General features: G+C 40.2%; 1 protein-coding gene across 1 annotated transcript in view; it reads right to left on the minus strand.

The window, feature by feature from the left end:
• Positions 1 to 8537: 8537 nt before the first annotated feature.
• Positions 8538 to 16578, minus strand: part of LOC112146930 (Na(+)/H(+) exchange regulatory cofactor NHE-RF2) — a 32309-nt gene continuing 24268 nt past the window's right edge. Inside the window, exons 4-6 of the mRNA XM_024273006.2 lie at positions 11203 to 11356; positions 10928 to 11046; positions 8538 to 10850 (exon numbers count right to left, since the gene is read on the minus strand). Coding sequence (XP_024128774.1) covers positions 10686 to 10850; positions 10928 to 11046; positions 11203 to 11356 — 438 coding nt within the window. The 3' untranslated portion in view covers positions 8538 to 10685. The remainder of the gene's footprint in view (positions 10851 to 10927; positions 11047 to 11202; positions 11357 to 16578) is intronic.

The following is a 16578-nucleotide window of genomic DNA, read 5'->3' on the forward strand; positions in this document are numbered from 1 at the left end:
TTTTTATGTTAACAAGTTTTGTGAGTTGATGCACAAAGATTGGCATTCTGTCTCAAGTGCAGCACCATTTAAGACGTTTTTTCATTCAACTAGATCAAGATTTATGATAAATGTAGTGCACAATACACACTACTGTCACGTCTCTGAAGATTTGGCCAAATCAATCCACAAAACCTTTAAATAAATGTTTATTTATGCATTTTTTAGGTATTATGTGTCATTCGCCGACAAGTATCACATGCAGTTTCTGTTTTAATAGCTGGATGTGGCGATCGTGAGAAAATCCAGCCAGATCCTGAGGTTAAACAATGTGTGCTTTGAACCGCACACTAAAATCAGTCGTAAATGAATTTCCATTAAATGTTTTAGCAGCTTTTGTTGCTCCAAGCAGAGGATCTACGGCGGAAATCTCCTGACTTTTTATGAAGGAATAGCAGCACATGAAACCGTTCTGTTTTGATCTTGTGGAACTTTCTTTAGGCTGGATTCAGTTTTTTAGCAATGTTGTTTCATTAAGCTTTAAACATGCTGTTTCATAGTCTTCATTTTATGTTGTGCCTAGAGGAATTATGGCTGTAAGGAACAGATTCAGCAGGCTGACAGCTAGATAGCTTTGCTAATCAACTTGTCAGCTCTTCGTCTCTTTCATTCTGCTCACCTCCACCCCATGTTTGCTCCCTTTGGCATTTTTCCATTCGCCCCTGAGCTTTTATTTTTTATACCCCCCCCATCCACTCCTGTCCGAGAGCTGGGACATTTGAGGTCATAACTTTTCAAAACCTCATCCACCCTGGACCGTGTCTGTGGAAACCGAGAAAAGAACCAGGGCTTCCAAACTTCTGCCCAAGAGGGAAGAACAAGAGGCTCTGACTGGATCCACTTGACTTTCAAAGCTCTGTCCTTATTCTCTTTTTCCTACTCTTCTTTCACTCTTACCTCTCTGGTATTTATGTATTGGCAGTTGCCGTGGAGACAGGACACACAAACACTGCAGTAGACAGGAAGTGCCGTGGAACCACAATGGCGTCACTGCGGCTCTGCGCTCGCGCTGCTCTCACTGTCTCTGCCTGCCACAGCCAGCCTGCATGCTGTTATCCTTAGCGAGCTGCATGGAGACCACAGCACTCCGTCTTGCTCTCATTTCTCTCATTATCATCAGCATGGCTTTTTCAGCTGTGGCTCCCTCTGCTTTAGGCCTTGGAAAATCGCTGTCTGATTTGCGGTGTCTGGAATGGCGGGGTGTTAAGCCGATGTGCTGAAAAACCAACTGTTTTTAGCGATCAGACCTGTCTGCTGGGCGTTCCCTGAGGAGAAGCTTCTTCATCAAAAGTGGGGCAAGTGTGAGCGCCGGTGTGTGTATTGGAGTCAAAGAGAGACACAGTGGTTCAGATATTCCTGCGTTAGTGATCCGTGTGAGCTGTGCTTTGCACATGATGGAGCGATTCAACAAGTGACTGGGAAAGGCGGATACAGCATGAAAAGAATGTGTGTGGTCCTATTGCAGGCGCTTACATCAGACAGACAGAGTACAGTACACATCCCTCCTGTTCTGACTTTTTTTTTGCACATCCCGCCTCTAAATATACTCCTCTGGAAAAACCCCTTCAAAAGATACTGCCCTCCTCCACTCAGAGGGCTAAAAATATCCCGCCAAGACCACCTTTTCCACCCCCACCTCGTCATTGGCTTTTCCGAGGTCCTCACTCCACCTCAGCTGATGGCTGGCCTTCTCACTTGTTCCCTCATTGCACTCAACACCAGTTTATTATCTATTAGCTTCTCTCCGCGCTGCTCCTATCAGGCTCTTTGTGCGATAGACTCCAGTCCCCACGAGACTGTGTGCTATTCCTGCTGACATAACCCGACCCGTTCTGCCATCCATCCAGGAAGCAGAGCAGACGTCCACCTCACCAGTCCTCTCTGACCTTTGACGGCCAAATCCAGAGTCACATTTGGGGTCTGAGTGGCTGGGAAACCTGTTGAACAGATGAATTCCCAGAACACTTTAAAATTCTTTGAAGTTGGAGAAGGAACCATTCAAAGAACGACGCTCTTTTGTGGGTTAGCGCTTTAAGGTTGGGTTTTTGGTTGATTTTATGGACGGCTTTTGAGTTCAGACTCACTTAAATAGACTTTTTTTACTAGTGTGGAAACAACGACACAACACAAATAAAACTAAGGCATTTTAATATATATCCACAATACAAATGAATAAAATTAACATTCAATAAAATAACAAGAGAAATTTTCAGTCACATATGAAGCTTCCTATTAGGTTTACAAAAGTAAGTTGCAAAACTAAAGTCCCTTTATGAGAATTTTTTTTAACTCTGAAGCCTCTATTTCCAAAATATCTGCTGAGGGGGCGTGACTTTTGGAGCTGAGTTGAGAAGCCCCGCCCTGATCACCCGTCTGATTATGTCCATGTCCGATTAAGACGGTCCGCGGAGCCCCGTGGAGATTTTCCAGCGTTCTCAGACCCGCTAGAGGGGGACTTTTTAAGAATTTTATTTGAATAAAACTTTATCGTCCTTTTTTTACTTGACCAACTTTCAAAACTCCTATCAAAACACTGGTCCCATCTTTCTTTCTAAAACCATCTATTCAGGTCCAAATGTTTCCATTTCTTACAAATTCCTCTTTTTCACTGAGTGGTACAATACGGTCCAGTTAATTCCGGTGAGCGTTTCCACTCAGTTAAGCCTCGCTCCTACTGAGCGGTTTGTTTTCACGTTGCGTATGTGATGTAGACCACTAGCGTGTCAATGTAGTGCAATGACTAGAAAAGCAACAACAATAGAGGTCATCCAGCAGCTCGTCTTTTTCTTGCTTTAATTTTTGTGCATCGTGTGTAACAGGAATTTAATGGTGTTTGAAAGAAGATTGCGGAGAATACCGCTGTTTAAAACAAAAAAAACAACGGAGTGCTATTACCATCAGTGGGTGGATACAGCGGCTCCGCTCCAACCGTCCCCTTCTATTTTTAATGGACCTACAAGAGGTGCGGATTAGAACTGTTTAATGGGTCCTTTTTACAATTGAAACACTCAAAATACAGAACCGGACTGTTCAGTGGAAACAAGGCTAAACTGAATCCAAAACCTCAGAAGGAGCACATTTTCGGAGAATAACCTAAAAATTTTTTTTTTTTTTTTGTCTCAATTCAGTTTAAAAATATACATAGTGTGAGTAGATGTGTTAACACTGTGTGATTACATGATGGCACGCTGCAAAACTGAATGACTTAATGAATGAGATATTTTAAGACTTTGGTGGCACTAAAGAAAATAATAGGACTGTGGTTTTTCTTTTTTCTTTAATCTAGAGTTGGTGGTGTTTTCTGACATACAAACAAACCTCACACCAGTGCACCAAATATCCTTTCAATTCTTACTTTTTGTCACCTCACAATAAAAACATCCGCTATAACACTGACATGAAAACAGACTGATTTACTTGTAAAAAAGGGTGCTCCTTGCAGTAACGTTTTTTCATTCGAGCATCAAGTGAGGTAGGGCTTGTTTAGCAGTGTGTTGCATCAACACCTCTTTAACAACACAGTAAGGAATTCAGTGGGCCACAGGTCTGGCATGCAGGCCTATTTAGCTTTCACACGGTTTTGTTAAAAAACTGTGCTGTTTGTAGACAGGAGGAAATCAAGATTAATAGCTTCTTGCAGAAAAACAAACACAAAATAAATGGATGGCTTTAAAACTTTGGAACATATTTGCAGTGAGTCCCATGTATACTGTCATGCATGATGCTTTGTTCCCTTTGAGCAGATGACATGGGGGACGTTGAAATGTAGAGGGTGCAGGCGCTTTGTGTCTTTTGCAATTACAAACATCCCTTTGGTTTGACCACTTTTTTTTTGCTCTTGCCATGCAGTTGAACAGCTTTGCTTGTGGAAACAAGAAGGCCCATTTCTTTGTTTAGATTACCATCAAGACATGTAAGTCGACGAGAGCGTGGGAGAACAGTTTTCACAGTGACTCCATTCAGAAACTCTAGGATCAAAAAAAAGTTATTCTCAAAAAAAAAAAAAAAGCGTGAATGTAAAATTCTGCTGTTTCTATGTGAACGCTTGAACAAAACTTATATGACCCAACGTTTTCAATTGTGAGGATCATCTAGAGAGGAAGTCTATCTGTGACCACATGCCGTTTCTGTTCCTCCATTTGACAGTTGACCTCATACGGTGACAAGTTTAGAGCAACTTCCTTGTCTCATTAATCACTTATGTGTTAACAGACACACACACACTCCTCAATTCCTGCAGCGTTTCCATCCATGCGCTATGTTCTACTCTCCCTCTTTACTGGACTGTCTGCAACGACCTTTGACCTCCTCAACCAGGCCAAAACGATAAAGATTAAAGTTAAAAGAAAAGAAAGAAAGTATTTTTTTTTTCTTTCTTTCTGCCATCTGAGTGAGTTTAGTGGTTTTATCTGCTACAATTTACTTCTAGAGAGATTCAACAGCCTGCAGCCGTTGGAGAACAGGTGGCATTTTGCAATCTGGCATAAACTCCCAAAGTTTCTCAATCTGAACTTCAGCCATCAGAGATGTAAAGATAGGGGAAAAAAGGGGGAAGCTTTGAGTTGCATCATACACTAATAATAAAATATGTTCCAAAAGCACTTAAAGAAAATGATGACTAAATACGACAAATTTAGTTGAATCTGTGTCATTTTTAATGCAAATGTTTGCTACCTTTGAATAGATTGACTGTACATGACATCTGGACTGAGTGAGTGTGATGTCATTCATAAATCCCATTCATTCAAAATTGCCAGTATAAACAGTGATTTAGTTGATCTGAGTCCCCATTTCTATGGCAACCACTAGCCAATCAGGAGTGAGCTTGTTGGAAGTCCACACTCTTACAGATTGAAAGTGAGCTCTGGAGAATCTATGAATGGAAAGCTTTGAACATTTGACACAAAATGTATTGAATCATCTGATTGGTCCGTGTATAACTAGTAAAACTTTAACTATATAAAAAATATTATAAAAAAAAATTCAGGATTTCATGTTCAACAGGTTTGGCTTCATGGGACCAGCGCCAGGGATGAAGGAGTCACTCAATCCAAGTCCCATATACAGTCAATGATTCTACACTATAGATTTATAGTCTAAAAAAATCAAAGAAAAAGACGATTACAAAGAAAAAAGTCCATCCTGAAACCTCTGAATGGAAGCTAGTAGTCAGTAATTTGAGGTGATGACAACTCGCAGTATGTCAACTTTTACGATACAGTAAAAACACACATGGAGGGGTGAGGGGGGGCTCCGCGGTGGTTTATTTTCTGCCTCTACCAGTTGGGGCCAACAGTAGTCAAAAGCCAGGTTTTGTGTGGGATGAGCCCTGATCTGTACGTGCATGTAAATCAGCCTACACAAACATAAACTTACAGACGTCTTTGTTTAAAAACACTCCGTCATTTCCAGCAGGTCAGACGCTCCAGTCCACTGAAACAACAGGCAACATGCCGGGGCAGTTCCAGTGCGTCAGGCGATGAATGCGAGAACAATCGTCTGGTCATTACCTCCAAGTTTAGGCATTTTGGGTGAATACTGGTTGCCATCCTTGCATGTGTGACCTGACTGATTGATATGAAATGAGGGAGGAGGGGTTAAATATCAACTGGTTTGTAGAAATTGCTGCTGTCTGTTTCTCTCAACCTTGTCTGGATGTGTAGGCGTCAGACAATAAATGCTTGGTTTAGCGAGTTAAGCCAAGGTGTGCCCAAACTGGGTGTGTACATATCCTCTCCCCCCACTGTTGAGAGGGGTGCTCCTGGGAGCGCTCCCACACTCTTCAGCTTCTGCAGAGGTCCCCTCCTGTCCCAGCGCTCTATCTTTGCTCCCTTCCTTCTGAACGTTCTAAACTTGACTTTGGTCTGCGTTTGAGTGAATTTTAGGCCGCATCCCTCCTGGGTTGTGTGTTTTCCTGCACCCCTGCTCTCAGTCTCTGTGCATGAAGTTGTCCTTATTTGGCTTCTCTTTGAATGGGGGGCAGACTTAGAGTATAAATGTGACTGTGTGATTGCGTTTCCTCCTGACTGTGACTCACTGCTTGTCTGACTCACGAGCGCTAACAAAAACATCGTTACCATGGGAACTCCAACCCCTCCTCCCCTCACCCAAACTACTCCATCTCCCTCCAACACCACCCCTCTCCACCTCCACCCTTTGCCAGTCTCTGGTTTCCCTCCTCCTTGCAGGCATCCCAGGCAGCCCTGGCACTGTTGAATTTGTGGAATAATGACACTGAGGTGATCATAGGGCTGAAGATCAGGACACACAAAAAAACTAAATAAAGTACCAAAGAAAAACCCCATAAAAGCTGGTTAAAAAAAACTCCAAAAGACCACGAGAGAATAGAAAATCTAGCGTGCGAGACAAGCAATCATCTATCATCAGTAGAAAGTAGAAGTGCGTGCATTGACTGAGGCAGGCTAAACAGAAAGTGCCCACCTGTGGCTCTATTCTCTGTTTCTGTACTTTTGCTTTTACTGCTCTGAAATTGCAAACGGCTTTGAACTGCCTCTGTCTTTTGATGTGCTGGCGTCACAACTTGGCCCTCTCGTAACCTCAGAGGAGCTTTGTAACGCGGCGGCCACGTGTGGTGTTGCAGTGTGACAAAAGCCCAGGTAGAGGAACTGAATGTATCCACACAACTCCACTACACAAAGGTTTGTCCCACTTCCTGGATGAGGAACGTTGCTCGGCCCCCTAGTGGGTGAACAGAGGTGTACCATGGATTCAGGCTTATATTAAAAAAGCTTTTCACTGTTATTTTAAATAAAAATTTGAATATTATGACACTTATTTTCGGATCAGAAAAAAAGATGAAAATGTTGACAGATTAATTTTGTCATTTAGACAATTACTGAAGTACAATCATACATTTTAGTATCTTGTAATATATATATATATATATATATAGCCATGAATTTTGTCCTATTTTTGTCAATTTTACTTTGAGCAGCCCAGAAAGTAGAACCGTCTGCCTGCTTGAAATCTGTGGTTTGATTACTGTCAAGATGATGATGAATTTCCTGCACAGACTATCCAAATTCTTCCCCTCCGCCTTCAGTTGGAGGGATATTTGAGGAAAAAAAGGGGAACTTGAAATATTTTTTTTCACGGGTAAAGCGAAGGAACTCAGAGTTCTGTATCCCTCCGCCTGTAGGGCGAGCCACGTCATGTTGTGTAGCGGAGGTAAGTGCTTTTTTCATGTGGGTGCGCTCTGAATCACAGAGGTTTACATTAAAATGTAAGTACTTACTTTTTGCTTCAGCGGGACCTTTTTAAAGTTGTAAAACTGATGTTGTGTTTTTCTGCACGCTTGCAGCTCGCGCTAACGTAGCTGACCGGCGAGTATTGATGACATCATCAAGCGAAAGTAACATTCGAATTAACTGGCTATGTCCAAGATCCCCCCCGTAGTGAAAATCTAATCAATATGAACATTTTACGTCTATTTGTGACTCTACTGGGTTCTGATAATGAGAATATGGATGGTTTATTTAAAAAAATTACATTTAAAAGCATTTTTTTTTCTGAAAAATTGTTGGACCGCAATGCATTGTGGGCTACATTTGCTGTTTTTTTCACAAAGTGCATTGGACTAGAAATTTCCCAGAAGTCTTTGTGGAAAACAAGAATAGATAAATAAAATTAGACATAGTGAAATGTTCGTATTGATTTGATTTTCACCTTTTTAAATCGGTATATGGCGTTTAACACAAAGAAAGAAAAGTAATTTGCATGATGTCCGAATTGCTTTTAAAATCCAGGGCACTAGATAGTTCCGCACTACATAATTTTTTAGTAGTTTGGGATTAGGGTGGGAATTCTGACATATTTCCATAACTCTGTTTGGAGGACTAAATGTAGGGGTAGGGGGAGAATTTGGATTCATGTAAATTACCTTAAACATGGTCACAGTGATCTGGAAGAAACAATAAATGTGTTGATTAATGCAAAAAAATAAATGCAGACAGTTGAATAAATGCTGCTTAAAATGGCATTTTGGTTTGATACATTTGTGTTGTTTTTAGTTCCAAAGATAAAATTGTGTTTCAGCCCTAAAATGGACTGTAAATGCACATAAACTTTACAATAGTCCATAATTGTAACAAGATATTACTCATTCTAGTTCAGAACTGTTCTGTAGCATTAATGAAAACGGCTGATACAGACCAAATACTGTTGCCTTTGTTTGGACAGTGCAGACCAACGTGAAATAAAAGGCCCAATCATGCACTCCTACATGCACCACTTCTGACCCATGTTTAACCTTTGTGTGTCCGAAAAGCTCCCAGCAGCTGGCTGATGGGGAGCGCTGAGAACAGGCTGAAACTGAACGCCAACATAATCCTCAGCCGGGGGAAGACAGAGAGGGCACTGAGAGGGAAAGAGGGGAAACGAGCAAAAAAAAGGGATACTGTAACAAAAAAGGGCGGGAAAAAATGAGTGTGAGAACAGAGGAAGCATGAAATACAATGGTGCAAAAAAAAGAGAAAAAGTGCTATTATCACACTTTATTGAAAAATTCAACTTATGTTTTCTGTTAGCTTTAATTTACATGTCAACAGAAGTAGCAGTGAGCGCCCTGCTGCTAGCAGGTTCAAATATAAACCCAGAGGCTGCATGGAAAACACAGGGTGTAAATGAGTTCAAAAAAGAGCAGACTTCATTCCTCTCTAATAATTAACATCGCTGGGAATGTGACATGTATACCTTCTCCACGCACAAACATGCGTAAGCATGTGTATGACAGCTGTTCTATATGTGAAATAATCCTGTAATCTCCATGGCTCCCACTGTCTCTTTCACAAGATCCTCGCCATCATGTTTGACCTCGCCGAGAGCGTCTCCAACCTGCCGCACACACTACCGATCGCCCCATACCTTCACATCTGTCGCTTATCTTCACTTCCGCTGATTGAAATGACTGGAGTCAGTCTGCGTCCAACGCCAGAGCACTTTCAGTTCCCCCCCTTTTTTTCTCATTTTTTACATTCCACTAAAGGAGACCACACACTCGCTGAACGTGCGTCCTCTGAAAAATTCCCTTTAAATTCCTTCCAGTTATTTTGCAATCAGCCGCCAACTGCTGCTTTTACAATCTCCGATCTCATAAATCTGACACAAAAGAAAGACAAACTTAATACTGACTTCTGAACAGTACACTACAATTCAGTTTTCCTTCCTCTGTGGCTTCAGAAATGATAACATAGCATCATATTTAATGAGTAGCTGTAAAATCGAAATCTCTCCAACCACATAAAAAGGATTCAGCCTACTTTTAAATCTCTTCATTTTGTCACAAATGGGTGCACTGAAATTGCAATTGTATTGCATTGAAAATGCTGCATCTGCATTTGTGAGACAAGCTCGCCCCCTGCTGTTCAAATCAATCATTTTCATGTCTTGAAATGCTTAGAAATTGCTCTTTCTATGGTGGCCCTGAAGTGCAAATCACGCTAACAAGTCGCTTAGCGCAAAAACATATTAAATATCACCACGACAATCTAAAATGCAAAACATTTGGAAATCAAGGCAAATTCCAGAACCCTAAAACACAATTACAAAAAAATGTAAAAAATGTTTCTGAAAACTTAAGTATTTTTCAGGAATTAAAAAACTATAACAAAAGAAACCAGAAAAAGTAGGGAGTATGGGACATCATTGATTGGATAATGACATCTGAGTTTTTAAAAAATAGATCTTAAATGTCTACACACTAATAAAAGTTTTATGATTAGAACTGAGCATATTTATGCCAAATAGCTTTTTGCTGAAACGATGGACAAACATCAACCGATTTCTTATTGTCTTTCATTTTTTAAGATTTTATTTTTGTTTTCTGAAACATTGCATTTGTATTTATTTTTCTGGAATTGTGTTTCTTTTTTTCATTTTCAAAATACAGTTTAAATTTCTAAAATGTAAATCTTTTATTATTTGTTTTTATTTCTTAATTATCGTGATTTTTAACATGTTTTTAAGTGATTTGTCCTTCAGGGCCGCCGTAGCTTTCACTATGCTAATGTCTGTCATGTCCTTCATGAGTGTTTTGGTGGTGCCGCCCTTTATTATGCAACAGTAAAGCTCATTCCGTTTTTGGTTTAGCTATATATTAGTGAGTGTTAGTGATTAGCTAAATAAGTATAAAGCTCTTCCTGATAAAGGCATTGAAGTGTACACAGATGCTGTCTAAATGAGTCACATGTAAGACACAATGAGAGGTCTAGACTTTCACAGTGGTCTTTCTCGCTTTGGGTTCTTCCAACTGGAGGAAAAGTTTTTTATAATCCAAAATCACTGACGTTGTAGTGTCCAGGGAACTGATGAAGGCAGTCCTTTTTTTTTTTTTTTTGAGTGTTTACACATTTTAAATATAAAAAAAGCTGTTGAATAAGTCTTTTGGAAAAATGGCATCATAAAAGCAGAGACAGAGGCTTCAGTTCAACATTCTCTCTGAGCTCAAAACGTCTGAAGCAAGTTTTATAAAAGAGTGTCTGCAGTCGTTTAGCTTTGAATTCATGGCGAGGGAAGAGTAGATGAAAAGTTAAAGCCGTTTGGTCACCTTCATCCTCTTGTAGATTCAACCCCAGAGACGGGTCTGTTTTAGGGTCTGTCTTTTGGTCTCTCAGGTGAATTCCAATGTTCTAGAAATTACTAAAGAGCTCATATTTCTTCATCCAGTCCATCTGTGGAGCCTTCCTCTTCTCCTTGGCATGAACCTTCATCTTTTCCTCCGCTGCTGTCGCGCTCAGACTCAAGCCCATCTCGGCGAAAGGGTCCATGTGCAGGCTGCCGTCATCATCCGCCAGCTGGACACATGACAAGCAAAGACTTTCATATTTTTATGTTAAAGGCTAAAGATTAGGTTGCTCTATTCCACCCTCACCTGTGTGCTGTTGCCCTGGCTGCTAAGGTCGGAGCGCGTGGACCTTATGGACTGTGTGGTAGAGCTGCCGTTGATTTGAGCGTTGGATGGTCCGTTGGGTATGGACGGACCGTCATAATCTGTTGAAGAAAAAGTTCTCAGATCACCGCACGTTTCTTTACAACTTTACACGTTATTTAGATGGTAGAAGCTAAAGGACAGCAGGTATGGTTGCCACTATAGCTAAGGAAATCCTGCTTTAGTTTGTAGCAAACATTTGTTTAAATGTGTCCCACCTTTGACGTGGCTTAACGTTGGGATCACTCCCATCCTCTTAAAGTGTTCATCTGTGTCTGGATCCACCACCAGCAGCCAGGTTTGATCTCCTCCTTTCTTTATGAAAGCAACGACCTCCGCGTGACGCATGCCCTCTATGTTAACGCCATTGACCTGGTGAAAGAAAAAAACATTGCTAACACTTTATCTTTATTAACACATTAACAAACATTGTTAATGTTTTAATAGGATATTTATAAGAAATGTATTACTACAATGAGCCAAAAAAAGTTTTTTTAACATACATAGTCAGATTCATTAACATCTAAATTGAGACCATTGTCTGCAAAGGCCATATTAATAAACTGCTTATAAGCTTAACAAATGTGTTAACAATCTTTATCAACATTTATACGCAGCACCTCATCTAAAGTGTTAGACATTTTTTTTTCAAAAAACAACCAAAACACTTGACATTGCTTTGCTAATGTTCCTCCAGAGGGTTATGTGGCTATTCATGTGTAAAGTACGGTGGCCCTGAAGTTCAAGTCACATCAATAAATAACTCAAAGCAAAAACATAATAAAGAGCACAATTCTAAATAAAAATTGAACAAAATATTACATTTTGGAAAACACCATTCCAAAAAATATAAAAAGAAACTTTTTCTTTTTCTGAAATGTTTTATTTTTTAGAATTGCATTTTTGAGTTTTGGGTTTTTAAATTGCCATCTTTAATATGTTTTTCTGTTGCCTGATAAGCTAATATGATTTGTCCTTCAAGGCCACCGTAGTAAAGCTCATTAAAAGCAAACAATCAGTTAGTAAAACTGTACTCTTAAAGCTGAACTCAAGAATAACATTAAGCAAGAACTTTGATTCTTGCATAAAATAACATTTTTTATTAGGAAATGTCCCAATAAGTAAACAGATGAGCTGGGACCCCTGTTGAGGTTGTTCCTCGATTCATCCTGCAGGGGGAGCCACACCACAACACATAAATGCTCTCAGGCGCCACGTGTTTTCAGGTCATGTCCCAGTTTTCAGGGTATTTCTCAAACTTTCCCATCTTTATGGGGAACTGAGAAAACTTTAAAATGAAAATTCAAAGCTTCAGTCTGAGAGGTAAGAGAAAACAGGTATGAGGAAACTTTGTGGCGCAGCTAGATTTTAGGGAAATTTTCTGTGCATGCTGCTGTAGTTTTGATCTCTACTTAAATAGGGTTAAACTTTTTGTCACATGAAAGCTTTTTGAATTCTTCTAGATTTTTCCCATCAAGTCTAGACCTTGGATCGGTAGGACAGAACACACCAAACCGGTGTTGAAACACATTTAATTATTGATGGCTCTCCTGGGCTCCGGCTGTAGTGCAGGTTTCAGGTGTCAATGTGCAGAGAGGGAATTTGTTTGAAAATTGTCTTCCTTTAATAAGACTGTGTTATATGTACAAACAGAAAAAACGTTTGGACTGTAAAATGAGACAAGAGGACTGTAGGTAAATATATCTGACACGGATTACACTCTTCACAAGGGAAAGGAAAAATGAAAGGAAGTGACAGAGAGAATGAAAGACGACATTTCAGTAAATGGGATGGATGAACCAGTACTCCTACAGAACAGATGGAAAATGGGAAGTGCTTCTCTCACAAGTGCATCTGTTTTATCTCTGAAATCAAGACAGAACAGGGCAGAGGCTCAGACGGAGTAATCCAGGCAGAGGAAACATCTTTTCATTGTACCAAGCAGCAGGTGTTGTGTCATATTTCACAGACTTCCTGAACAATTCAACCCAAACAAGCCGATTCTGTTCTCTGTCTAATTAATACACGCTGTAGGAACTGTGCGGAAGCTCATTTCTCACGAGAGGAGTCCCCAGGGAAGCTCTTTGTGTGGTGTGTGGCGTGCACTTCATGGAGATTTAAAGCATCTGAAGTTGATGCACTGATCAATGGGTTTCAGCTCCATCTGTGAATATGACGCAGGAGATGTGAATGGCTTTTAACTCATCTGTATCCAGTTTGGTGACAACTTCCACCTGTGTTTTGGCAGATTTGAGACTGTTTGGGTAAAGAGAATGGCACATGGCTCCACAGAGCTCCATATGACGACATTTTTTGTGGACGTTGCTCTGCTGAATGCAGACCGATGAAGCGTTCATCGCTGTCAGGGGTTTCTGCCAAGCATCAGCAGAAAGCTGAGCTCTCATTATGACCTTAACAACTCTTGCTGCTGATACACCTCAGGTGTAATGGGGCGTGGGAAGGGAAAAAGATGGCGGGACATGGAGCTGTGTCATGGGTGTTCGCCCTTTCAACAAGCTGCTGACAGAAACACAAACGCCGTCCTGATGGATGCTTAGACGCAACGGTAATCATCGGTAAACACATAAACAGTTTTGTCCAAGCATGGGGACAAAGTATTTCAACAATTTGGTGCAGAACTGATGCTACATTTACAACAGGTGTGTGTTCAAGAACATGCTATGAATGTGCTTTCATGGTGTTCACACTGGACAAGCAGGGAAGGGCTTTTTCTTCTTTTTATTTTCTCTTGTTTACTATTACATTTCCGCCACCTTCAGTTGGAAGAGGCCTGGTCTAAATGGTCAAAGTGGTGCAAATCTTCAGAATCTTGCTCCAGGTTTGTTCTTCCTCTTTCCCAGCTCTATTCCAATATATTTTTTTGGTTATTTATAGCTTGATAAGTGTTGCAAGTACCATAGGTGGAAAACTTGGTGGACAGAGAAACAGCAGCAGTGAGTATAGATGGGAATTCAAGACGAAAACCAACCATTAATCTGGACTCATAACCTCTTGGTAAAGGGGCTGGAATCATTACTGACCTTAAAGAAGACATCTGAACTGGATTTAAGAATGCTTTCCTGTCCAAGTTCATGGATATCTCCTTCACTTAGTCTAAGCGGTTAACCTCACTTTGCGTCAGTCACCAGGACACAGCTACATGGGATCCTTCCACCTGCCTGCGGCCTTCTTCATTCTCAACTCCCACACAAAGATCCCTGGATGGAGAAGTGATGGTCCGAGTGCCCAGAAGGAGTTCTAATGAGACCCAAAAGCCTCCTCCTCTGTCTCTGAAACCGCTTCGCTAGTCCGGCTGTGGATTCTTCCGCTGCTTCCACTGCGATCATGCAACTCCTCGATTATTATTTTCCTTCAAAGATTAAGTTTCAAATGGTTGGCACTTCCATGTATTAAAAGGGACACCATCCATATGTCACTACCAAATCTGAGTCCCTGATTGGTCAAAGTACACATGCTTTGTACGTAACACTGACATAATGTGTGAACATGAGAATTTTGAAAGTGGAAGCCTAAAAATGCATGTTTACGTAGACTTTCCATTGGAAGTGGTCGCCTGAACGCATGTTACTAAAGCTGGTCTGAACGTAGCATCAGTTCCAACTTCATGAACTATGAAACAACAGACAAACAGTCAATCATAATTCCAGACTCTACACTCTATGCTCTTTTAATGTAAAGCAGGAAGATCAAAATGTTGTAGTTCCTCAACAGACCACTAGAGGCGAGTTCCTCAAAGAACAATTCTTTTTTTGTCTCCTATTTTAAAAAGACCAACCTAGACTAAACTTGAAAAAATTCTATTTTCTGATGCTTTATGGAGTTTATTGCTTTATTTATTGTTTATGACAACTCTGAGTTATTTTTACTGGTTTTATTTTTTTAGAGAAAACATTTTCTCACATTTAACGATGTGATTTTTTTGTGGGACAGTTGGGTTTACCATTGGCTGAACCCGATAGATCTTATAAGAAACTTTGTATCACCCAATTACTTTCAGGCGTAAATATAACAATACTGTCAAAATAGAGTTGAATCATTAAAAAACAAACAAAAAACCTAAATTTATGCACACACTTACCAGCCAAAACAAAAAAAAGCTCAAACATACAAAACACAAATATACAGAGAGAATTCAGCTTTAGACATTCAGATGACAATTTCTGGTTTCTAAATGAAAACATTTATCTAAGGAGCCTCATTTAAAACGCATCAATAGAATACAATTTACATGTGTGAGTACATGGAGAACTTAATAAACAATTTAGTGCGAGCACGGCTCTGCAGAGATGTGTCTGCAAATATCATCACATCAACTTTTCCTTTAAAACTATTTGCAAAGGTCCAACATTGTGAACTTTCTCAATGCTGGTGGATTAAAGGCTCAGTATCCTCCAGAACACTGTGTGGAAAAGAAAATCCTCGCGTATAAATATCTTATCATGACCCCTCATTAACCCAAACACATGAGATACTGGACCGGCCGGAAAAGCCTAGAAGGATAGAAACATCTTCTCTGCAGTTCCGCCGCTTACCCATAAGTCCTACTCTGTCTGCTCTATGAGGACTTTGGCTATCTGCATTTTGTGTTCTAACTTTTGTGGAGCGTTTAAGGCTGTGGTTCTAACCATGCTGGATAGCTGGATTGTAGCGCTATCAGACTCCAGGCCAATAATTGGCCAGAAAGTGACATTAGAAATGCGTCTGGTGTTTATAGTTTCTTTAAAACATAAATCGAGGCCTCTGGAATCTTCTGACAAAATGGCTTAAAAAAATGAGCAAAGTGGTTATCCTACGTTTGAATTCAAAACGGCTCCCACTTATACAAACCTTTAAATAGTACATACCAGTGGCCTGATACACTCAGACAAAAGCTAATTTATGCATAGATTAGAGTTACAAGTGCACAAAAGGTTGTGAGATTCCTTCAGCGTCTAGATGATGCATTGAAATGCTGCTAGAATGCTGGGTCATCAGAGTTTTCCTATCAGCTGCTTTGAACTTAGACGGTATCTTTACTATATCTAGTGAAACATGTCCACTTTCTTAAGCAGATATGTTCCAATTTTTTTCTTAAATAACATTTTGCTCATCAGTCTCCAGTGTTCTCAGCCCTGCTGAGTGGCCGGGACCCGAGTGCACAGCCGGCAAGGTCAAAGGTCCTGGGAATGAAGGGTGACAAATGTGTGCATTTCCTCAAATGAAAACTGATAGTAATAATTGTGTTTTATGTATTTGTTGATCAAGTGAGAAAGGGTCACTGAACACTCCAGCTCACATTTTCCACTTGAAGAAACATCAATAAGTATTTATAAAAGGGAGTATGATCCAGTATGAGTTCACTGTTGATGAGGTCTTGTTATGGCACAGCGGAAATTTATGAATTTTCTTTTTTGTTTATGTTTTTGAACATTGTTTCAACTTACCAAACTCAGACTACTTAATACTAAAGCTGTCAATGTCCAGTCTACTGATTTGTAGTGTTAGGAATATCATTAACACATGAAGAAAATAGGGTTTCCCTCCACTTATGGCTAATTTTGGGAGTAAAAAGAAATTTTCATCATATTTTTATT

Source organism: Oryzias melastigma, linkage group LG8 (assembly GCF_002922805.2).
Source record: "Oryzias melastigma strain HK-1 linkage group LG8, ASM292280v2, whole genome shotgun sequence".
In the NCBI taxonomy this organism is placed as follows: domain Eukaryota; kingdom Metazoa; phylum Chordata; class Actinopteri; order Beloniformes; family Adrianichthyidae; genus Oryzias; species Oryzias melastigma.